The 22,647-nt window shown below is 59.6% G+C and overlaps 4 protein-coding genes and 5 non-coding genes across 10 annotated transcripts; 2 read left to right on the forward strand and 7 right to left on the reverse strand.

The window, feature by feature from the left end:
- Nucleotides 1–148: 148 nt before the first annotated feature.
- Nucleotides 149–11,574, forward strand: SURF4 (surfeit 4). Its single transcript, XM_065928134.1, has 6 exons — nt 149–349; nt 6,965–7,151; nt 7,682–7,758; nt 8,123–8,166; nt 8,472–8,658; nt 9,281–11,574. Exons 1-6 carry the CDS (start codon nt 302–304, stop codon nt 9,545–9,547), a joined length of 810 nt encoding a protein of 269 aa, XP_065784206.1. The 5' UTR covers nt 149–301; the 3' UTR covers nt 9,548–11,574.
- Nucleotides 11,483–15,417, reverse strand: SURF2 (surfeit 2). The gene is made up of 6 exons (XM_065928135.1): nt 15,295–15,417; nt 15,043–15,197; nt 13,739–13,842; nt 12,789–12,974; nt 12,460–12,626; nt 11,483–11,943 (listed from the first exon to the last, which is right to left on the reverse strand). The coding sequence occupies exons 1-6, from the start codon at nt 15,370–15,372 to the stop codon at nt 11,860–11,862; spliced, it is 774 nt and encodes a 257-aa protein (XP_065784207.1). The 5' UTR covers nt 15,373–15,417; the 3' UTR covers nt 11,483–11,859.
- Nucleotides 15,418–15,470: 53 nt separating this feature from the next.
- On the forward strand, nt 15,471–19,333 carry SURF1 (SURF1 cytochrome c oxidase assembly factor). Of its 2 annotated transcripts, XM_065928131.1 has the most exons (9): nt 15,471–15,579; nt 15,676–15,727; nt 16,625–16,758; nt 16,839–16,921; nt 17,582–17,773; nt 18,536–18,608; nt 18,689–18,851; nt 19,003–19,084; nt 19,161–19,333. In XM_065928131.1, exons 1-9 carry the CDS (start codon nt 15,502–15,504, stop codon nt 19,228–19,230), a joined length of 927 nt encoding a protein of 308 aa, XP_065784203.1. In that variant the 5' UTR covers nt 15,471–15,501; the 3' UTR covers nt 19,231–19,333. The 2 variants fall into 2 exon arrangements, with proteins under 2 accessions (XP_065784203.1, XP_065784204.1); XM_065928132.1 differs by lacking the exon at nt 16,625–16,758 and having other exon boundaries at nt 15,510–15,579.
- A 178-nt stretch (nt 19,334–19,511) lies between these two features.
- RPL7A (ribosomal protein L7a) lies at nt 19,512–22,464 on the reverse strand. Its single transcript, XM_065928717.1, has 8 exons — nt 22,460–22,464; nt 22,095–22,348; nt 21,400–21,549; nt 20,956–21,096; nt 20,685–20,764; nt 20,235–20,365; nt 19,889–19,958; nt 19,512–19,704 (listed from the first exon to the last, which is right to left on the reverse strand). The coding sequence occupies exons 1-8, from the start codon at nt 22,462–22,464 to the stop codon at nt 19,600–19,602; spliced, it is 936 nt and encodes a 311-aa protein (XP_065784789.1). The 3' UTR covers nt 19,512–19,599.
- Nucleotides 20,057–20,121, reverse strand: LOC136165759 (small nucleolar RNA SNORD36). The gene has a single exon (XR_010662741.1). It is a non-coding gene; the product is annotated as a small nucleolar RNA SNORD36 (small nucleolar RNA).
- On the reverse strand, nt 20,437–20,509 carry LOC136165757 (small nucleolar RNA SNORD36). Its single transcript, XR_010662739.1, has one exon. It is a non-coding gene; the product is annotated as a small nucleolar RNA SNORD36 (small nucleolar RNA).
- Nucleotides 20,838–20,912, reverse strand: LOC136165758 (small nucleolar RNA SNORD36). Its single transcript, XR_010662740.1, has one exon. It is a non-coding gene; the product is annotated as a small nucleolar RNA SNORD36 (small nucleolar RNA).
- On the reverse strand, nt 21,624–21,696 carry LOC136165762 (small nucleolar RNA SNORD24). Its single transcript, XR_010662744.1, has one exon. It is a non-coding gene; the product is annotated as a small nucleolar RNA SNORD24 (small nucleolar RNA).
- Nucleotides 22,395–22,469, reverse strand: LOC136165761 (small nucleolar RNA SNORD24). Its single transcript, XR_010662743.1, has one exon. It is a non-coding gene; the product is annotated as a small nucleolar RNA SNORD24 (small nucleolar RNA).
- Between the last annotated feature and the right edge of the window lie 178 nt (nt 22,470–22,647).

Genomic DNA, 22,647 nt, shown 5'->3' on the forward strand with positions numbered 1-22,647 from the left:
CAGCAGGCCGGCCCTCAGGGGCGGGGCCTCGCGCGGGGAGGGCGGGGCCTGAACGCGGCGGGGAGGGCGGGGCCTGAGTGTGGCGGGCCGCGCGCGGCCCCTTTAAGGCGCGGCCGGGGCGGGCCCCGCGGCGCGGCCCCTTTAAGGGTTGGCCTACGTGGCAGCCGCTGGAGCCGCGGACGCGGAGCGAGGCCGGCCGCCGGGCACTTCCTGTGGAGGCCGCAGCGGGCGCGGGCGCCGACGGGCCGAGCGCCGAGGGAGCGAGCGAGCGACCGAACGAGCCGAGCCTCCCGCCGCCGCCATGGGCCAGAACGACCTGATGGGCACGGCCGAGGACTTCGCCGACCAGGTGCGGCCTGCGGGCCCGTCGTCCCGCGGCGCCCCCCAACTCCCGCCCTCCTGTCGGGCCCCCGGCCTGGGTGCCCCCGGGGCCCCGCCCGTGCCCCGCGGAGCCGGCCTCCGGGCCGCCCCGAGGCCTGGGCCGGGCGCCCACCCCCCGATACCCCGCCGGGCTCGCTCCCCTCCCCCAGCCGGGCCCTGCCTCCCGGGCTCGCCGCCTGCCCGGGCCGGGGGCACCCCCAAACTCGTCCTCGGGGGCCCAGCCCGCCCTTGCGCCGCCTGCGCGCCGGGGCGCCCTGGGTGTGTTCGCCGGGCCCGGGCTTCGGGCGCCCAGCTCTGTGGGCCTGTCCTCCCTGCCGGATCCGGCCCGGCTCGTCCTAGACGCCGAGGGGCGCCAGCGGCTGTCTCCGCGCCTCCCGAGAAGGGGCCTGAGGCCCCGGGGTGGCATGGGGGATGCTTGGGGAGCGTCCTCGCCTTTCTGCACCGCTGGGTCGTCCCTGCACGCGTGTCCTTCCACTGGGCATTCTTAGGGGGCGGATCCTGAACAGGGGGGTTGGTCAGACTGGAGGCCTGAGGGGGTCCTCCCGGTGGAAAGGGGGGCGCCCGGGTAGGCACCCCCACTGCAGAAAGCCACGGCACTGTTTCTTTGCTGTGTCCCTGACTTGTTGGGTTCACGGGGTCCCTTTGACCCTTCCCTTCCATCTTCCTTGCCTGTCTGGACTCTGCCCCGCGTTGCAATGAATGGGTATCTGCCTGTACACACAGCTGGGGGAGGCGCCGCCTGCCTTCCTGTTTGAGACCAGGAGTGTCCAGGTGGCATTCCCAGCAACAGGGAAGCGGGCCCTTGGAACAGGCCACTGAGTCACTGCTAAAGGAGCTCGGGATCTAGACGGACAGAACCAGGTCCTGCAAAGGGTCTCCCACCGTCTCCTTCGACCAAGCTTGGCCCGGACACCATGGCGGTGGTTCTTTAGCCGTGCACCTTTTACTTCTGAAAGTGTCCCGTTATGTCTACAGACCTGTAGGAAGAGCTGCGGCCGGCCCAACCGCCATGCTGTGTTTGGTTACTTAATGGGTGTGTGGCTTCGTCAGAGTTAAAAGTAGTGAGGTTTAAGTTTGTTTTTATGGGGGTGGTTATAATTCATCGTACTCCAAGGCTGGGCTCACTGGAAGGGGTGTGTGTGTGTGTGTGTGTGTGTGTGAGAGAGAGAGAGAGATTTTTAAACAATAGTTAAGTGAGCTGTTTTCTAATCAGTTATTGGTGAACAAGATTTCCTGTCGTTCCCCTGACGGATGCGATCTCTCTAGCGTGGCCTCCCTTTCGGGTTCTCCCAGCCCCACTTTCCTGTGAGCTGCTTATGTTATAAAACAGTGTGGGGCTAAAACAGTCAACTTTAAGAAATGTTTTTCCCTCAGGTCATGATTTTGTGTTTACAATCTAAAAGTTGTATCCCTTGCACAAACAATTTGTAGAGAAAGCTCTCAAAAACCAAGCCAGTCCGCTTTCATTGACATGATTTTAGTGACCCAGTTTTGTTTCCCCAAGTAGCCGCCACCTAAGGAGACGGCTCCGTGCAGCCATGGTAGCCGTAAGAGCCTCGTACACGCTCTCTGCAGCCCGGAAAAACCCCGGTTTTGCAAGTGAATTTCATAACTGAATCTAGATAAAATGTCTCCACTCAAGTTGCTGCCAACTATCAAATGATAAACCCTCCTCCTGCCAAAAAAAAAAAAAAATCAGACTCTCTTTACGTAATCCTTTCTCTTTTTTTCTCCATGCATTTTGTTTGCTTTAAATGAAAGCAGCAGAATCTTGGAACCGAAAGGCCCTCGAGGGGCGCACAGGATCAACCTGTACCGGTTTCACTGCTGAGGCTCCTGGGGCCAAAGCCCTGGGCAAAGCCCAGTGTCACACGCAAGATGCTTCTCATGCCTGGTGTTTTTCTGTAAGAGAGCACGCCGCCTAAGATCTGGGAAAACAAGGCTGCATCTGCCGGGCAGGGCAGGCTCCTGCGGTCAGTTTTTGAGGGCCAGAGCCCACCTTGATGGTGACAGCTGTCCGCAGACACCTCTGTGCCCTTCCGTGGGCGACTCGGGAGGGCGGGGCTGGGCTGTGCTGTCACCACCAAAGTTAGGAGCTGCTTCTCCCAGGTGTGAGAGAAAGACGTGGATGGGTGACGGGGCACAGAGCAAAAGCGGTGGGTTCCTGTGGACAGAGTCTGGCCCAGCTGGGCTGGCGGTTTTGTTTTTTGCCGTTGACCACATAGTGTTAAGCCAGCTGCCAACAGTAAAGGTGCAGAATGTCTGGGCTTTTAGGATGAAAATGATCTCCCTTGGAGGGATTGGGGAAATGTCATGAAAGTCACTGATGTGACCGATAAATATAAACATGACACATCTGTCTTTTCTAACTTCATCTTCGGAAAAAGAAAAGCAAAAATGAAGGGACAGAAAGCCGGCCAGAAGTGAGCGGGGTCTCAGAAGGGCCGTGTGTCCCCTGAGAGCCACGACGGTAACCCGGGATCTCCAGTGCTCCGGCATGGGGCCAGGTTGTCCGTGCACACTCGTTGTGTTGCCCCAGGGTCCCGGGAGCTTGGGCCACAGTGCTTCCGTCTTCAGATGCAGAGAGGGAGGTCTGTGTGGTCTTGCACGCTCCTGGTGGGCCACCACATTGAGTCGGCAAGCTGCAACCTTCCTTCAGGCCTGCAGAGGCATGAGTGTGGGTGAGTGGTCTGGCTCCTTGCGGCCAGCAGGCTCAGCTGCCTCTTTGGCATCAGGCTCCTTGCCCTGGGTGGCAGGGCAGCGTCCTCCTGCTGGAGAAAGTGCTGAGAGAGCTGTCTGCGGAAGCTGGCATCCGGAAGCCATCTGAGCCTGGGTCTGAAGGGGCCAGAGACTCATGAACTCGGCAATCCAAAATGACGCCCATCCCCTGCCGCTGGGACTCACGGCCAGGCTGCAGGCTGTGACTCCCAAGCACATTTGCCCCAGTAAATAATATTAGCACTTAATGGGTTGTGTCACCAAGGTGACAGATAAGCTGCATGAGGCCTTGCTGTCCGTGTGGCCTTTGGTATTTCCACCTGTCCTCTGGCAGGACAGAGCCAGTCCTGGGCGCTCTCACCTCCGGGAGCTCCCTTTGGCCTCTGGTCAAGCGCTGGGGAGCGGGAACGGCCCTGGCGGGACACTGAGCCGGGCCTCCGTAGCCCCCAGGTCTCGGGCTGTGCCTTAACCCGTGTGGAGCCCCGGTGTGGGTCGGGTTTGGGACGGTGCTGGGTGGCTTCTCCGTGTTCCGTTCCTTTGTCATCCCTCCCCCACAGGGGCTTCCAGACTCACACCAAAAAGGAGCAGGGAGAGGGCAGAGAGGAGCCGGCTGACTCACTCTCCCCTGCTCCGATCTCAGACAGGAGATTCTGAGAAGGCGCCTTGCCTCCCTGCCTCTTGGGGAGCGGGGCGGGGGTGGCGGGGGCGGCGGCGGCGGCAGCGGGGCTTCTCCCAGAAGGTCAGGAGCAGCCTGGCCCTGCTCCTCTCTCCTGGTGCTGTGTCCCATGTGGGCTTTCAGTGGGGAAGCCAGGCCCTCTCTCCAGCCCAGGGCCGACCGACACCTCTTTCTGGACCTCCAGGTGCTGCATGGCCTTACAGAGCTCCTGGGGAGACTCGGCCGGGAGTCCGGCGGTCCTGGTGGATGTGCCCCTGTGAGTCACTGGCCTCAAGTACCAGCCCTGACTCAGCCTGATGGGCCGGAGGTCCCTGACTGCAGGCTCTAATCTTCTGGGGTGTGCAGGCTCAGAGCGGCCCTGGAGAAGGGCAGCCCCAGTTCTCAGGGTGCATGGGAGCCTGACCCACCTCTTGCCTCTGCCTGCAAGTTCTCATGAACCAAGAATTGTAGCCTGTTCTCCTCAAGTCCCTTTTGTCCTGAGCACTCAGAGAGAGTAGGTTTCCCTGTGTTCTCTGGGAGCTGCAGGTGGCTGTGTGATGTGATGGCCATGTCACAGAGCCACGTCCCAGCTTGGGTACAGCTGCCGCTTAAATCCCTGCCGCTCGGAAACCACAGCCCGTTGTACAGAAACTTCAGCTCTGTAGGTGAGCCCTCAGATGGGGTCCTGCTTAGGACCCATATGGCATACTTGACCTTCCTGCGAAAGGCCTGCCCCCCCAGAGGGTGACAGACCCTGTCCCTTGTCTTGCAGGCCCTGCCCACTCAGCGTCTCCCTCCGGCCTTCCCATTGTGATCCTCTGCCCGGCACACGGCATGGGTGACCACTCTGGGTGCATGGGCCGCAGGCAGCCCCGGCCTCAGGACCCATGGTGTGTGCAGGAGGCCGGCTTAGTGTGAGCACTGGCCCGGTGGCCTCTGGGTGCCTGCTTCAGGGGCCCCCCTGCCGTGCCGAGGGCACGCTGTCTGCAGCACAGTGGGGGTCCAGGGGCCAGACGCTGAGACCGCGATGTGTGCAGGCAAGGTTCAGACTGGGGCTGGCCTCACGCTGTCACACCTAGCCGTCCTCCTCCGTGTTCAGTCCAAACAAGTGCTCATTAGACGTGGCTGGTTACAGAGAGGCTCTGTGGCCTGATATGTAAAATAGCCCGAAACCCAGCCCACATTGTTGTTTAGCTGCTAGGTCATGTCCAACTCTTTGTGACCCCATGGGCTGTAGCCCGCCAGGCTCCTCTGTCCATGGGATTTCCCAGGCAAGAATACTGGAGTGGGTTGCCATTTCCTTCTCCCGGGGATCTTCCTGACCCAGGAATCAAACCCACATCTCCTGCACTGGCAGGCGGATTCTTTATCACTGAGATGTGCTTAGTTTAGAGCGCAGATACCTGAATGTTTGCAGTTTTTTCTAACGCAGAGAGATGTCTGTCTTGGCATGTCTGCACTTGGAAGGAGTGAATTACCTGTCCGAAGAGAACTTCTCTCTGCCGCTGTCTAATCCCCTTGACCCAGACACTCAAATTAAGAGTGCAGACATGTCATGGAGGCTTTAAACACTGCCTCCGTCTTGCGGTTTGGGGGCCAGTGGAGGCGAGTTGGCCCCTGCCTGGGGCTCACAGTCCACACTGCCCCCCTGGTGGGCTGTGCCAGCCTCATACGGCTTTCCCCAGGTGTCGACACCCTGCTGAGGCCTGTGTCGTGGCCAGGACTTCTTGGCTGGTGGCGGGGCCTCCCGGGCTGGATGATTACCCTGCTGCTGGGCGTTTTGATTCAGGCCCCGAGGCAGAAACGGGAGGGGGTGTGGCGTCCGCTGTCCCCACAGCTCCTGATCTGAAGTGCTTCTACCTATGTGGCCTCCAGACTTCATGTAGGTGTATTGGGGACCTCTTTTTTTTTTTCTTTTAAAGACAAGGTTCATTGTCCTTCGCTTTTTTCCTCTGCTCATTACTGTTGGAAAGAATCTTCGCGACTGTTAACCCGCTGGTCCGCGCTCTGTAGGGTAGTGGAGACCCCCCGCCCCCACCAAAGCATTCACTCGGCTTATGTACGGCGCGCTGGCCGTCGGGTCAGAGCCAGGGCGACAGCACCCGCCGTCAGCCCCAGCCCTGGCTTCCTGCCCTGGGCCGCCCACCCGCCTGTCTGCACATCTCCCTCTCTCCCTGGGGCTCCGGCGCGATTCCGTGGGGGTCAGGGGCCAAGCAGACGCGTGCACAAGTGACACCTCAGGGTCCAGGCTCTGGAACGTGGAGAGCGTGGACGCCTGGCCTTTCACCCCTCTGTCTTCAGGGCAGGCTGCTGTGGCCCAGAGCCCGGGGGAGGGGAGGCGTCTCTGTGCCAGCTAAGCCAGAACTGACAACTAAAGCTTGGTCTAAATGGCTGGCAGCCTGCTAACCATGGTGGACGGCTCTAGCAGCGCCTAGGACTTCCAGTCAGCTTTTCAAAGCACCGAAGTGGCAGAAACGCTCCCAGGCACACCTTGGTTTATTCCAGCAGCAGGTTAGCCAGCCTCAGAGGTTGTGACGCTCACTCGGTGTCCCTTCGAGGGTCACACTCACGGGTGCCCTTCGGACTCTGGCTGCCGACACGCCAGTCACGTGGGCGGGTGCCCGATCTTTCTCCCGGGTTCCTGCTGTTAGCGTGTGTCACGGGGCGTCTTTCCCTTTGTCCCTCCGCTTCGAGTGCCTGGGAAGAGAAAGTGCGTGTGGTTCACCCGAATGACATTTGTCCCTCGGTTTCAAGGTGCGTGTGTGTTTCCGGGTCAGCCGTCGTGAACGGCCTGGCTGGCATGGGGCAGGAGGAAGCTGTGTCTGCAGGCGTTTGCAGCGGTCAGTGCGGGAGCGGGGCTGCCCCAGCGGCTCGAGGGTAGCGAGGCCAGGCAGGTCTCACGGCGTTCGTGGACGCCCCGTGATGGACACAGTGCGTGCCGGGGCAGCAGCGCTGCGGCAGAGAGACCCTGGGCCAGTCTGGCCTCTCACGCCCTTGGCTGAGGGTGGACGTGGTGTCCTGCAGCAGTTCCACGGGTGCTGACTGTAGTTGACACGCACACGCCGGCTGCAACGACAGAGGAGGAGGTCGGGGGCTGGACTGAGCGCTCCCTGGCCTCCAGGCAGGCTGCCCGGACGCCCCCCTGCCCTCCGACCCCTGGGCGGTCTGGCAGCGGGCGCCGGGCCTCACCGCAGCTTTCCCGGCCCGCAGTTCCTGCGCGTCACCAAGCAGTACCTGCCGCACGTGGCGCGCCTCTGCCTGATCAGCACGTTCCTGGAGGACGGCATCCGCATGTGGCTCCAGTGGGGCGAGCAGCGGGACTACATCGACACCACCTGGAGCTGCGGCTACTGGCTGGCCTCCTCCTTCGTCTTCCTCAACCTGCTCGGGCAGCTGAGTGAGTGGCGCCTGGCCCCCAGCGGGCCTCCCGGGCGGCGGCCTGCGCCCCGCTGCCCCCACCGGGGCGCCGGGCGGGCCTGGCAGCGAGCCCTGCTGGCCCCTGGCTGGCTGCTCTGTGTATAGTCCTGGCTGCGTTGCTTTGCGGCCCTGGGTTCAGTGCCCAGAGCAGGAGGTACAAGGGACTGGGGGCGGCCAGTGAGGAGCCAGGGAACCCTGAACCTGGGGTCTGGAGAAGAAAACAGCGGCAAACGGAGAAGGGCGGGCCTCGGACACCAGTGCGGCCACGTGGGCTTTGGGCCCGGCTCCCGCCACCCGTCCACCAGGGATAGGACAGGACTGCGGCTCCCAGCAGAGCTGCCTCTAACACACGCGACTCTAGCCAGGAGTCTGCTTTCTGGACCAGGGCTTTTGATAGGTAGAGACCGCCCCCTGCCAGAGGCTGCTTTCTGCTCGGGGTGGGCGGCTGGGCTGCTGCAGTGCCAGCGGCCGGGGTGGGGGGCCGCAGCCCTGACCTCAGCCTCCTTGCAGCTGGCTGTATCCTGGTGCTGAGCAGGAACTTCGTGCAGTACGCCTGCTTCGGGCTCTTCGGCATCATCGCGCTGCAGGTGAGCGGGTCTCCCTCCTGTCGCCCTGCTTAGAGCCGAGCCCCTGGAGGGACGCTCTGAGGAAGCGGGGCTCTGAGGAAGCGGGGGGCTCTGAGGAAGCGGGGGGCTCTGAGGAAGCGGGGCTCTGAGGAAGCGGGGGCTCTGAGGAAGCGGGGGCTCGTCGAGAGGTCTGGGCCACCACCCACCCCAGGGACGCTGGGCCCCTTGCTGAGTTTGGGGCTGTTGGTCCCGAAAGGGTTTTGTCTGTCTTGTATTTAGATTTCTCACGTATGTTGGAAGAATTACCTGATGCTGTTAACTCTGTAAAAACACAAATTTGTCTGGAAATGCTGAGACTCCAGTTTCTTTTTCCTCTGTTCCTCAGACGATCGCCTACAGCATCTTGTGGGACTTGAAGTTTTTGATGAGGTGGGTGTCTCCTGGTCGGTGGCTAGTGTATGTCCTCCTGTCTCTAAAGTCAGGAGCTCCTGGTTGAAGTGAGTTTCTCTGGGTCAACACTGTGCTGCTCAGACTCTGTAGTGGACGTTGGTGAGGCCTTTTCCTCCCCATCCCCGAACCCCGAGAACACAGGTGAGGACCCCACGTCTCATGAGGGCTGAGGGTCCGGGGGGCGCTGGTCAGCGGAGTCCCCTTCCTGCGGGGCCCTCCGACCCGGCCGCCCAGCACAGGCGGGGCCTGGGGGCCCTGAGTGACCGCCGCGGGGTGTCCCGCAGGAACCTGGCCCTGGGAGGCGGCTTGCTGCTGCTGCTGGCTGAGTCCCGCTCCGAGGGCAAGAGCATGTTCGCAGGCGTGCCCACCGTGCGCGAGAGCTCCCCCAGGCAGTACATGCAGCTCGGAGGCCGCGTCCTGCTGGTGCTGATGTTCATGACGCTGCTCCACTTCGACGCCAGCTTCTTCTCGGTACGTCTCCCCGGCCGATCCCCGGCCTTCTGGAAGGCACTGCCCCTTTCTCTCTGCGCGCCGCACACCGCCGAGGGGCCGTCCTGCCCTGACCTCTCATCACAGGGCCCCTCCAGTGGGGGAAGCAGGATCCCAGCACACACACCTGCTTCTCTCTCCTTCCAGGCACGCCCGCCTGCAGCGTGTCCTGTTTGCACGCCAGGGGTTGGGGCTGCAGAGTCGAAGGCTTCATCCTTGGCTCCTAGGATCTTATAGAGCTGGGGCCCTGGCTGGGCAGGGTCCCCATGAGGGGCTCCTGGCACTGGGGGCAGGGAGCGGTTGATCCTGAGCAGCCCTGGGGAGTGTGGTCCAGCTAACAGGGTTCCTAGGGTCAGCCGTGAGTGAGCCCATTAATAACCCTGCCTGTGAACTGCAGACCTTGTTCCCTCCGGGGCGGCCTCTGCTGCCCTCGCCTCGGTAGCACCTCTTTTCCTTCCCTGCTTGTGAAGCTCTCGGCATACGCTGAGTTACTCCACTCTGCTGTGGGGCCTGCGGGGATGCGGGCAGCTGGAACTCGCCTTCATATCAAATGGGACACATCTCTTCACATTCATTCTCATTCCATACCTTTCAACCTACGCAGATCCTCCAGAACATCGTGGGCACGGCTCTGATGATTTTGGTGGCCATCGGCTTTAAAACCAAGCTGGCCGCCTTGACTCTTGTCGTCTGGCTGTTTGCCATCAACGTGTACTTCAACGCCTTCTGGACCATTCCCGTCTATAAGCCCATGCACGACTTCCTCAAGTATGACTTCTTCCAGACCATGTCGGTGATTGGAGGCTTGCTCCTGGTGGTGGCCCTGGGCCCCGGGGGCGTCTCCATGGACGAGAAGAAGAAAGAATGGTAACAGAGTCCTCCCTGCCTGGCTAGGGCCTGCGGCCGTCGAGGACTGGTTCAGGGTGGATTTGAGTAACTGCCAGCATCTCCTGTACCCCCTTCCCTTCCCTCCCTTGGTAAAGGCACAGATGTTTTGAGAACTTTATTTGCAGACACCTGATAATTAATGGCTAAACCTGCTATGGACCCACAGCCTGGTATCTGACCGCGTGGAGCCGGCCGGCCGAGGTCAGCGCCCCCCACCCCAGGGCAGGGCTGTGGCCTCTTGGAGTGGGCATCTTGCTTGGCTGTGGCCTGTCAGCCCGTTTTTTTTGTTTCATTTTTGGGGTGGGGACCTGGAAGCCGTACTGTGAGCAGATACATTTGTGTATCATTCAGACCAGTCTCCCTCTTATTTTTTTTTGAAGTTTACCTTTTTAGCTAAAACTACTCAATGATCAGGGTAGCCCAGCCCAACACCAACACACTGGTTCAGACTCGCACCAGTGCCTTCCCCGTGGTCTCCGCCCTGCGCTGTGAGCCTCTTAAGGGCTGGTGAGAGCGTTTAGAGAAACCCCAGACCCAAAGAATAAGGCAGTATTAGAGCGGCAGCCGAGGCTGCGGTTCTCGGCCAGGGCGTTCCTCGGAGAAGCGGCTGGGGCCAGTACGGTTTCCGCGGGGCGATGCCTGGGAGTTGCGAGGGGCTCATGGTGGGGACAAGGCCCTCAGAAAGGCCACCCGGAGCCCGCAGGGGCTGGAGCCCAGGCCTGGCAGCACGTGGGCCTCGTCGGCACCTGCGTGCCCAGCCAGGGAGCAGCTGCCGCTGCGGGCTGGGCTGGGCCGGAGCGGGCACTCAGACCAGTTACCTCAGGCCGACCATCCCAGAGCCGTAGCCGCAGCCGGCCTGGCATCCCCCGGCCCTGCTCGCTCCCCGCACTCATGAGGCCGCTGCTTGCTCAGATTGTCTATTTGCTATGCTGAATGCAGCCCCAATTACTTTTTACGATTTGTGATGCCTTACCGATTGGATCTTGATCCTGTATTTAAAGTTTTCTAACATTGCCTTATACTGTGTTTCTCTTCTTGGGGGCGGGGCCGTGAGCTCTTCTCGCTGTTCTTCACTCGTCCGCCTGGTAGCAGAGGCCACAGGTGACCACAACCCCTGTGCCACCCCCGGACCCCTCCCCAGGTCCTCCTGGGGGCCAGGCCCTCTGAGGTCTCACAAGCCTTGCCTTGGAGCAGGCCCCGTCTTCTCTGGATTCACCTGCTGGGGGTACGAGCCTGACCTGAGGGCCTTCCCTGGGGTTTCCGGGGCCAGTCCTGAACCCGGATCCACACGGACCTTCGTGTTGAGCCAGGATGAGGGGAGCAACCCCCACCCCGATCCACTCGAGTCCCTGGCCAGCTTCAAAGGGCAGGGGGAGGCTGGCTCTTACCCACCAGAGCTGCTAGAACCTTCCCTACATCTGGACCCAGCTAACCTGAGGGGAGCCATCGCCACCTTTCCAGCACCACCCGTGTGTCCCCCCCTCCCCCAGCCCCACCACTGCAGAGGCTCCTCACACCCCACCCCCAGGAGCCCACTTCCCTGCTCCCCAAGTATTTATAAGGATGGAGGGCTTTCTACTTCCGTCCCGCGGGCGCTCCCACGCAGGGGGCAGACTCGGTGTCAGTCTGGGCAGGGTGGCCTCTGTCTGCGCACCCTGCCCAGTCACCCAGCCTCCCGGCCCAGGGAGCAGCGCGCTTGGCCAGGCCGCAGCTGCTCTGTGGCAGGTTTTGGTTTGTAAGAGCAGACTGACCCCTGATGGTCACCATTCCACCGCCCCTGCCCCTGAGTGGGCCACACTCAGGCAGGGTAGATGCTTATGTGAGAGGAAAAAGGACCTACTGAATTGGTTTGAGCAAAAACAATATTTGAAGGAAAAAAAAACAAAAAACTTTTTTTTGCTCTCTGTGGGAAATAGGTATAAATCTCATGCTGTATTTTATATCTTAGTTGTGTTTGAAAACATTTTGATTTTTGGAGACACGTCAAAATAAATAATGGCATTTGTTGTACGCAGTGTGGTCCTCTGGTGTCCGCCAGCCAGGTGGGGCCTGGCCAGGGCGATCTCTGGGTGCTCCCGCCAGGCGTCGCCCGAGACCGTGTCCAGATGGAGGTCTTCCTTTGGGTCTGCGCTGCTCCCTGGGTGTGGGGGTCAGACCTCAGCCGTGCAGGGGCAGCAAGCGAGGAGTGCGTGGAGCAGGTCTTGGGACACCAGCTGGGCCAGTGGGGACCCTGGCAGGCTACTTCCGAGGACTTTCAGAATTCTCTCAAGATGCGTTGTCCCCAGCGATCTTTCATTAACCCGACTGTTTAAAAGAGCTGAAGCTCTTAGGTTTGCGGTGGTGACTTTTGAACTTCTTTTTCAAGGAGCTGGACCGTTTCTGTGGCATAAGCAGAGGACTCCCATCAGCAGGGCATTCTGATGCGATGCTGGGGTGTCATGAGCCTGCCCCCAACCCCAGCCCGCAGGGGGGAAGGGACTTCAGTGGGAACCCCTGGGCAGCTTTCTGCCTGCGGCTTCCCTGATGACTCGGCGGGGCAGTTAAAGGCCGCACAGCCCCGCCCCGCCCTCTGCCAGCCCAGTGCTGCATCACTGACGGAACCGTGTTTCCTGCCCATCTCAGAGGTTCCGGGGGCTCTGATCGAGCCCTCTCCTCAAGGTTCCTGCGCTGCGCCCGGGCCGCCCTGCCTTAGAGCGGGGGCCCTGAGCCTGCTCCGTGCAGCCCCTTCTGTGAAGGCGCAGACCAGGAGGCAGCCCCGCCAGCACCTGTCTTGTACACTGCTGGCTTGAAATTTCAGTTGTAAAAGAAAAAAAGGATCTGATTTTTTCTAAAGAAGTTAAAACCCACGGCTACAGGAAACCGCTGCTGCGCCGGCACCCTGGGAGACAACACTACCTTCCTGCGCTTGAGGACGCGCTCCCGGCCCACTCCCAGGGCCCCACTGTCTTCAGGGCCCGTCTCTCGGGGGCCCCTCGGCCTCTTGTCCTCGTCCTCGGTCAGAAAGTTGTCGGTGCTATCCCCAGGCCCAGTCGCTTCCAGGTCCTTCTTGGTGAACAGCTCAGCTGCAAGGGGCAGAGGTTTGCGCTGTCTTAGGTCAAGTGCACCGCCTATGCCGAGGGGTCAGCCCGCCCAGGACCAGAGGCGGACATGCAGCAGCAGGGAGAGGCTTGCTGATGGAATCCGCGGGGACAGCTGTGACCCGGGTCCCGAGCACTCGAGCTTACGCGGGTACAGGTCTGTCATGCTGTCATCACTGTCACTCGGGGCGGCGCCGTCATCGCTGGATGGGGGCTCCCAGAAGGCTTCTCTAGGACGTGGCGGCCCGTCACCATCCTGCTGGTCTTCCCTCCTCCTCTTGTGCAGGAGGCAGGCCGGCACAAACTCCACGCCCTGCTCCTGACACTCCTCATCTGTAAGACAGACCGGTACGCTGCCTGGCTCCCTCGCGTCTCCCCAGCATCCTCCGGCACACAGCTGGGCTTGGCCCGGGGCCCTGCCACCCTCCAGGGAAACAGCAGGAGAGCCTTCAGCTCAGCTCCTCTGGGGAGAGCAGCCAGGTGTCTGGGGGTGCGGGCCAGTGGAGACCGAACAGGCCTGGAACACCCGTTCATTCGGCTCCAGCCAGTTTCCAGGAAGCCACGCCAGCCTGCCGCCCGGAGACTGACATCCACTCAGGCAGAGCAGCTGGGACCCCTCCCTGGATGCTTCATGAAGTCCCGGCTCTAGCCCTCCAGCGCACTCCCATCCACAGCTGCCAAGACCCTCTGTGGTCTCGTCCCCACCTGCCTTTCCAAGTCCACTTGCCTGGTGGCACAGTAACCATCCTACAGACCCCCCCCCCCACCACGGCCAAGCCAAGCACTCTCCCAGCAGCCCCTCAAGTCCTGTCTGAAGAGAAACCCTCAGAGAGCCTCCTGTGTGAGGCAGGCCCACCTGGGGATGCTTCAACACCGTCTCCTTCACAGCACTTAACCCAACCCGCGTCACTCCGAGTCTGCTGCTCGCTCTGAGCCGTCTCTACCATCACCCTCTCCTCACCGTGCTGGGACCGGGCCTGGTGCATCCACCAAGGGCCACCAAAGGCTGACTGGGCTGCCGCTTCTGCCTTCTAGGGGTGCTGGTCCTGGGGAGAGCACGCAAGCACCCAGACACCCACGTCCCCGAGGCTACTCACACTTCTGCAGCGCCCTCTGGTACCGCCGGCCCTGGGTGTGCCTCAGGACGTGTTCCGGGGACTTGTTGATGTGTCTCAGGGTGAGTTTGCAGAACAGCTGGCGCCTAAGGGACAGTTCACAAGCCAGGGTCCAGACCCACAGCTCTCCACCATGGCCACATCTTAGAATCACCCCTAGAGAGTCTGATGAGGGAGGTTTGCCGTGTGGCTTAGGCATCAGGATTCTTCCAAGCAACTGCAGCCTGCCACTCCTCCAGACAGCCTCACCGTCCACCCAGAAAACAGGCCTAGACAGCCTGGCCAGCCTCCCCAGACTGCTCCAGCAGGAGAGGCATGTGAACCACCGCTTCACAAAGTGCTGGACAGTGGGACTGTCTGCCACCCCCCCTTCATCTTGACTATTACTGTCAACCATGCCCTCTCGGCTAAATCAAAGCTCTCCTTTAAACTAAAGAAGGAAAATGACCGCCTTCAGAACCTCAGGTGACAGACCACAAGTGCACCAACACTCTACGAAGCACACAGGCCAGGTGGCAAACCTCGTGTTTACAAAAAGAAAACGAAATATCAACTTCAGATATGCAGACGGTACCACTGTAATGCACTACCATCCAGTAGTCATGTATGAATGTGAGAGTTGGACCATAAAGAAAGCTGAGTGCGGAAGAACTGATGATTTTGAATTGTGATGCTGGAGAAGACCTTTGAGAATCCCTTCTACAGCAAAATCAAACCAATCACTTCTAAAGGAAATCAACCCTGAATGTTCACTGGAATGACTTATGCTGAAGCTGAAGCTCCAATACTTTGGCCACCTAATGCGAAGATCCGACTCAGTGGAAAAGATCCTTAGGTTGGGGAAGATTCAGAGCAAGGGGAGAAGGGAACGACAGAGGATGAGATGGTTAGCTAGCAACACCGACTCAATGGACATGAATTTGAGCAAGCTCCAGGAGATGGTGAAGGACAGAAAAGCCTGGTGCACTACAGCCCACCGGGTCGCAAAGAGTCCGACACGACTGAGCGACTGAACACACACACATACAGACATGAGCGAGATGGGGGCCTCACTTGGGGTCCCAGGTGACTCAGCTCCAGAACTCCCACCTGCATCTCAGGTCTCCTATCAGAAGGGAGGCTGGGCGCTGCCAAACTGGCCGCATCTCTGAAGAGCGCTCACTTTGCGGGGAGGGGTCGGGGCTCCGAAGTCTACCCAGTCCCAGCCAGACTCAGCACTAGAAACTGTCCCTCCCCGGGTCTCCCCGGGCACTGCCCGGCCGCCCCGCCCTGGCCCGGCCACGTACGGGTTCTTGGTGCTGGGCACGATGTGCGGCTCGAACTCGGCGTAGTCGAAGGCCGGGGAGGCGCGGACCAGCCGCCGGTACTTCTTGCCGCGCGTGTAGACCTGGAGCTCGGGCAGGCGACAGGGCAGCTCGTGGCCGGTCAGAGCGCACCGCACCTGCGGGCGGGAGCGCGGCGCGGTCACGGGGTCCGGGCGCTGGGGGTCTCGGGGCCCGCCGTGGGGCTCCCGCACCCCACCCCCGCCCCGCTCCCACCTTGCAGGCGCCGGGCTCCAGCCGCAGGCTCGGGTGCTCGCGCAGAAAGGCGCGCACGTCGGCCGGCAGCTCGTTCATGGCTCGGCGCGCGGAGCTGGGCGCCGACCTTCGCCGGAACCACGTGGGTCGGGGGGCGGGCCGGAGGCGGGGCCGAGCGACGTCCCGGAAGCAAACGCCTCCAGGGCCCGGAAGTGAGCGGGCGGGGCGATGGCGGCGGCGGTGCTGCGGCTGGGGCTGCGCGCGGCGGGGCTGCGGCCGCTGCCCTGCGCGGCGGGCGTGGGGACGGTGAGCGGGCCGGGGCGGTGCGGCCGGGCCGGGGTGCGGCCGGTCGGGCGCGCCCTCGGAGTGGGTGAGCTCAGCCGGCCTCTCGCGTCTCCGCAGACCCCGGCCAGCGTCGTCTGGAGGAGCGTCCTGGGGATCGCCCCGCGCGCATGTGAGTTCTCGTGCAGGGACGCCCCGGGCGCCCGGGGAAAGCGTTTCATTCCGTGCGTTCACTTTGCCGGGGGACGAGGGTGTCGCGATAATCTCTGAAACTGCCGCCCCAGCCTCGGGAGTCGGGCCCTGGGTGCGCGCGGGCTGTTCTCCGTGTTGCCACCCGGCCGACAAGTGCAGCCACTGCCCGAGGCCGCCTCAGGCTGAGGCGGGGCCGACCCGAGACCGAAGCCGTCTGGGATCCTAAAGGAAAGCATGGCTTGTCTGTACAGTTGGCGTGTGGTCCCCGCGGTTCAGCAAAGGGTGTTTGTGTTTAGAGCCCTGTGCGCCCAGGAAAGGCGGCTGTAAGTCTGGTCCAGGCCTGCCTTTTTTAACCTTCCGTAAGACCTAGGTTGCTTTCCATTGATGGAACTCAACGCTCTGAGAACTTAAAGGTACCTCTTGTGTACGTTTTTCCAACTTTAAATTTGTGAGCGATTCAAAAGAAAAGTCGTTCTGAGAGCTCTGTAAACCACTGTCCTGAGGTGTATCACATTCTGTCTCTGCAGAGCATGGGGAGTCCGTGCGTGTAAGTGACAGGATAGGTCTCAGCATGTCCTTGCAGGAAAGCCATGAGGTGGTTCCATGAGTTACCCAGGGTCATGACGGGTGGCAGAGCCAGGCCCTAATCGCTGGATCTCATTCAGTCGGTGACTGCTGAGTAGGGGTCCTGCGCTGGGCGCTGGGTTAGGAGCTGGGCCGGGCGCAGGGGCTGCTGGTTAGCTCCGACTGCCCGTGGTGGCCGCCCTCCTTGTGTTCCACGTTCTCTCAGGCAGTCAGGGCAGCTTCAAGGAATTGGCCGCTCCAGTTCTTCTTTCCAGGGCTTCCGGCCCCATGCCCATGCTGTGACATCTCCTAGGGTTGGCCTGGAGGCCCCGCAGGTGTGGCAGCTCTTCAGCCGAAGCAACTGCCACAAAAAGCGAAGATGAGTCCTTCCTCCGCTGGTTTCTGCTTCTTATTCCTGTGACTGCTTTTGGCCTGGGGACGTGGCAGGTAAAGGCTGATGTGGCTCTCCTGGCCCTGAGCCCCTGACTGTGCTGCCGCCCACTTGGGCTTACGCCCTGTGCCCACAGGTCCAGCGTCGGAAGTGGAAGCTACAGCTGATAGCGGAGCTAGAGTCGAGAGTTATGGCTGAGCCCATCCCACTGCCCGCAGAGTGAGTTTGTGCGGCTGCCCAGCTGGGGCTGGGCTCGCTCACGGTCAGCAGTGAGGCCTGGCTGCACCTTGCCTTCCTGACTCCTCAGTGGGCCTGCTCGGCCTCTTGTTGACACCCAGCTGCTGCCTGACACACACGTGTAGAAAGGCCTTTGGGCTTCACCCGTTTCCAGGCCCAGTGTACTGAGGGCTCCCGCAGTGCTGACGACCTCCCGTAGCAGTAGTTCTTAGGTGGCGGGAGTGCAGACGTCTGTCGTGTCTGGACATGAGTCGTGTTTTGAAGATGTGCCTAGTGATTCTCCTGCCTTCTTCCCTCCTTTAAAAGCACTCGCCTACAAGGACAGCCGTCGTCATGACCCTTCCCATTCAAGGGAGCAGACAGTGGGTCATGTTTGCCTTGCAGATGGTCGCTTTGGCCCCTGTATTTTACTGAGTTCACACAGGAGTCCACAGCGTTAAGCTTTTCTTGAAAACTGGGACCGTTTGGCAGCAGAGATCCTCGTTCTGCATGCTTCCCAGGGACCCAGCCCCGCTTCGAGGGCACAGCATGCAGCCCTGCAGCCCCCATGGTGCTTGTGCATCTTCTGCTCAGGCCACGGTGGGTGGCGTGGTCTGCAGACCCTCAAGTGGGTCTCGGCTCCCCTTCTCCCGCCCCGTATAGCCCAATGGAACTGAAGAACCTGGAGTACAGGCCCGTGAAGGTCAGGGGGCACTTTGACCACTCCAAGGAGCTGTACATGATGCCGCGGACGATGGTGGACCCGGCCCGGGAGGCCCGGGAGGCCGGCCGACTCTCATCGGCGGCTGAGAGCGGTGCCTACGTAGTCACTCCCTTCCACTGCACTGAACTGGGGTGAGTGGTATGTCAGGGAAGGGGTGCTGAGTGGCCTGGCAGAGGTACTGGTTCCCATGTTCCTTCTCAGCCCCCAACCCTGGGGAATCCAAGCTGCCCAGACAGCTCAACTCCTTGGAAAGTTTGAAATGTCATCCTGGTGTCATTAAGACAGCTAAGTACTGAACTTTGTCTGCGTTGTTGCGCTCTGAAGGGGAAGGAGCATGAAATAGACCTCTTTGGAGAAACTGTTCAGCGGCTGACACTTAGTGATTATGGGGCAACAGGAGGGCCAGCAGAGGAGCCCCAGCCTTGCATGGAGGGTTTCGGGTCAGGGGAGCCTTCCCAGGAGGCTGTTTGAGTAGAAAGTGGTATGTAGTCAGTGCCAGCCCTGCAGCGCCGCTTCCCCCCCCACCACCAGGACCCAAAACTGGACCATCAGCCTGAGAAGGAACCCCAGGGCCTCGGCCTTCGCCTTCTGGTTTTCTGCGCAGGATGGGCCCCAGTGCTCCAGCTAGGCTAGGACAGGGAACTGAAAGCAGGAGTTGAAGGGAGAGGCAGTGGGGAGACGTCCACCACCGGCTGTGTTGAGCAGGTGAAACAGCAGAGGTTGGCGGTGGGGAGGGCATGAACCCACCGCACTCCCGGGGCTGGAGCCCCCCCACCCCCAGCTCTCTCTACTTCAGTCTTTCCCTTGTGTTTGCCTGAGGCGCCCAGTGACCACTCATCACCTGCATTCAGAACCTCTTCCCTGCCTGAAATAGCATGTTCTTGCTACTCTAGAATCACCATTTTGGTGAACAGAGGGTTTGTGCCCAGAAGGAAAGTGAATCCAGACACACGGCATAAAGGCCAGGTGAGGGCTGTGGGCTGTCCCCTCTGGGAGGAGCTGTCCCAGCTCTGCAGAGACACAGCACCTCTCACCTTCCCTCACAGATCGAGGGAGAGGTGGACCTGGTGGGGATGGTGAGGCTCACAGAGACCAGGAAGCCTTTTGTCCCCGAGAACAATCCGGAGCGGAACCACTGGCATTACCGGGACCTGGAGGCCATGGCCAGGCTCACAGGCGCAGAGCCCATCTTCATCGACGCGGACTTCAGTATGTTACGAGCAGCACACCCCAATGCCTCCCTCCTGGCCGTATACACCTCCTCCTGTCCTTTACACCCCAGCGTGTGTCGGTGGGCGGGAGTGTGCCCGACTTGGCTGAGTGCCCCAGACACCATGAGGACACTTCCATGTCCCTGCAGAGAGCACAGTCCCTGGCGGGCCCATCGGAGGGCAGACCAGAGTCTCCCTGAGGAACGAGCACCTGCAGTACATCACCACCTGGTAAGCCGGGGCCTGGCCTCGCCACTCCCTCCCCCCACCCACCCACCCCGACAGCGTTCCCTGCTTTCAACCCAAGGTACGGACTCTGTGCGGCCACCTCGTACCTGTGGTGCAAGAAATTCCTGAGTCGGACTCCTGGTGTGTGAGGTTAGCAGAAGTCAGCCTGTCCCTGAACAACTGAAGCCACTTCAAGAGATTTGGTTTCATGCTGATCATGTGCTCTTGGTATAAATAAATCTCTGCACCACACGAAGTGCCTTTTTTTCCACCTAAACGCCAATGTACCACCTAAGACAGCCTTTTAAGAAACTGGACACACACACAGGGCTTCCGTGGTGGCAGTGAGAAGCCCATGCACAACTTGAGAATGAAAACCAAGCACAGTACCCCCCCACACACACACAGAAAACTGGACGCACAACTGATGAAGTCCTTGTCACCATCCCAGAATGCTTGATACCAGCTGAAGCAGCCTTTTTATTACTTTTATGTACAGAAAACTCAATAGTGTACACTCAGCCCAGCTTGGTGGCCAGTTCTTTGGCCTTAGCCTTTTCCAGCTTGGCAATGCGAGCCACTGACTTCGGCCCCAGGACATTGCCTCCCCAGTGACGACGGATCTGTGGGAGAAGAGAGACAGTCAGCCTGCTGTGTCATTTTCTAACGCTTTCAAACCATGCTGGTTCATGCAATTCTATTTCATTGTTCCAAGTTCACTGGCATATACAGCTGCTCAGAGCCAAGAGCAGCCAATCTTTGACTAAAGGCTTCAAAGACAATATTTTGTATGAATGTGTTTCTTACCTCATCGTATCTGTCGTTGTAATTGGTTCTGATGGCTTCCACCAGCTTAGCCAGGGCACTCTTGTCCTCCCTAACAAGGCAGAGAGGGAAATTAAGGTCACTGGCCTGTCAAGCTACCCACCTCCCTCAAAGCAGGCATGACATCAATTTAGCTCCAACAGAAGCCTCTTGCCTCAGATATAGCATGACCACATGGCTTATTCAGGTGAAGAAATTCATAACCATCATTGGCAAAGATTCAGAAAATGTACTTTTTAAAGTAAGACCCTGAGAAATTATGTGACCTTGGAGTGGGGGCAGGGTGTTCCCTTAACGACTTGGGAATGCTGGGCTCCGCCGCACTTACGAGTTGACTTGTGTGAAGGCTACGGTGGTGCATGTCTTCCTGTGGACCAGGCGCCCCAGCCGGGCCTTGCCCTTGATGATGCAGTAGGGAACCCCCATCTTGCGGCACAGGGCAGGCAGGAAGACCACAAGCTGGAAGACAGCGTTAGCTCTAGAGTTATCTGGAGCAAAAGCAGTAACTTAAAAAGGCTAATGTGAAAGCAATTGCTCAGGGTTAAAAAGCTCATGTGTTTGCACTTCAAGGTTTAATTCAGTCAGAAATTCACATCATCGCAAAAGCCAGGATCTGGACCCCTTGTCAGGACTTCCTTATATGAATAGCTGACAATTCTTGTCACTCCACCAAGAGCCTGTCAGACGCAGCATCTAGTTTGGCACTATCTTCCTGGTACAGACAAGGACCCACCAATCTAAGTCCAGCAGTCAACACCGGCAAACAAGTCACACATACCTCGATGGGATCCACATCGTGAGCAATCACCACCAGCTGAGCCTTCTTGTTCTCCACCAGGGTGGTGACAGTGTTGACCCCTAGAACACAGCCAGTTTGCATGAGGGCGGGGTGGGGCTGCTGTTCACAAAAGCAGTTCCACGCAGCCTGGCTCTGACTCAGGGTTAAAAAGCTCGGGTTTTACTCTCCACAGTGATTCCAGGGGAAGAAATTCATGCATCATTGCCAACAGCCTGCCCCACAACTCACCTTCAAGGAAAGGTGCACTCACCTGCTCTAAGGACAGGTGGCCTCTTGGTGGGGACGTCGCCTTTGCCGGCGGCTTTCTTCTCAGCACGGGCCAGCAGCCTCTGCTTCTTCTCCTGCTTTGTCTCTGGTCTGTACTTGTGGGCCAGCTTAAGCAGTTGAGTAGCTGACCAAAAAAAAAAAAAAAAAAAAATTCAGATAGATCTGAAGTTGCAATATTTATCACTTAATAAATGTTACATCAGTCCTGGATACAAGCACAGTCCAAAAGATCTCAGACACAGTTCATTAACCCATCAGTATGTCATGTTTTGGAACTAGACAAGAAATCTTTAAGTTTTAATAAACCAGCCTATTAAAAACACACACTGCCCCTTCAAAAGCCTGAGTTCTAGCAGGTCCAAGAAAGGGTGGCAACCATGCCCAAGAAATCCCTTCCCAATGGTGTTTTTAGGCCACAGAACCTCACCTGTTTGTCGGTCCAAGGCCTGGGTGAATTGGTTAATTGCAGGAGGCACTTTCAGCCGCTTATAGAGAATAGCCCTTTGCCGCTGCAGCCGGATGTAGCGGGGCCATTTGACAAAGCGGGTCAGGTCCCTCTTGGGTTGGATGTCCTGTCCTGTTAAGTAAAAAGTAATGAGGTGAGGCTCAAACTCCTTGTCAAGTTCAGGTATAGAAACACACAGACGTAGGTGCATCAGCGATCTTGGTGGTTTAAAATGTCATCACCAGATTCCAGGTAACAGATACTTTTACATCATTTGCACACAAACACCAAAGAACACAGAGGAGACTATAGCGCCACCTCCTGTTCCACAAGCAGCCAAGGTGCAGTCAGCGCCATCACGTCTGCGCTGGGAGCGCCCGTTTCTTGATGGCCAAGCGGAACCCCAAAGGCCAGCACCTGGGCTCCACGGTGACTCATGTTCGGGCTTACAGTGAGGCCACTGAGAAAGGACCGTCACTATCCCACCTCTCAAAGCGAGAGATTAAGAGCCGAGCACAATTTAGTTAGAAACTGACAAAACGTGAGAATTACAATCCAAGTAAGCCTCGACTCCGAACCCAGTGATATCTAGGACAGAATACGACCTTCGGTTCAACGAACTATTATTTTTCTCCATCGAGGATAACGTGAAAACACATCTCCCGTTTCTGACTCACCAATGCCAAAATTCTTGGGCCTCTTCTCGAACAGGGGGTTGACCACCTTCTTGGCCTCCTGCTTCTTCACCACGGCGGGGGCCGGGGCCACCTTCTTCCCCTTAGCCTTCTTTCCCTTCGGCTGGGCGAGAAAAAACACCAGCTTTCGCCACCGCCGCCTCTGCCGGTTTCTCTGCAGAGGGGCGGGGCCTGGCCCCCCGAAGACGAGCGCGGACGGCGGGCGACCCCGCCACCCCCGAGGGCGAGCCCGACCCCTCGTGTGTCAGGCGCCGCGCGGGCCCAGAGGCCGCCTCCGGCTCGTACATCAGCGATCTTGGTGGTCAGGAACGTCCTCACCATCACTCAGATAGCAAATATTCTTTCACATCATCTGCACGAGCGCGGCGGGTCCGCGAACCCGCGGCGCCGCCCCTTCCCCGCGACGGGGACAGCGGGCCCCCTCTTCGGGGACCGGCAGGCTCCAAACAGTAGAGGCGAGAGAAGACACCGCGCGGACCGAGACCCCTGAGCGGGCCCCTAAGAAATGGAGAAGCCCCCCCCACCCCCGACCCCG

The sequence above is a fragment of the Muntiacus reevesi genome, chromosome 3, assembly GCF_963930625.1.
Source record: "Muntiacus reevesi chromosome 3, mMunRee1.1, whole genome shotgun sequence".
Taxonomy (NCBI): domain Eukaryota; kingdom Metazoa; phylum Chordata; class Mammalia; order Artiodactyla; family Cervidae; genus Muntiacus; species Muntiacus reevesi.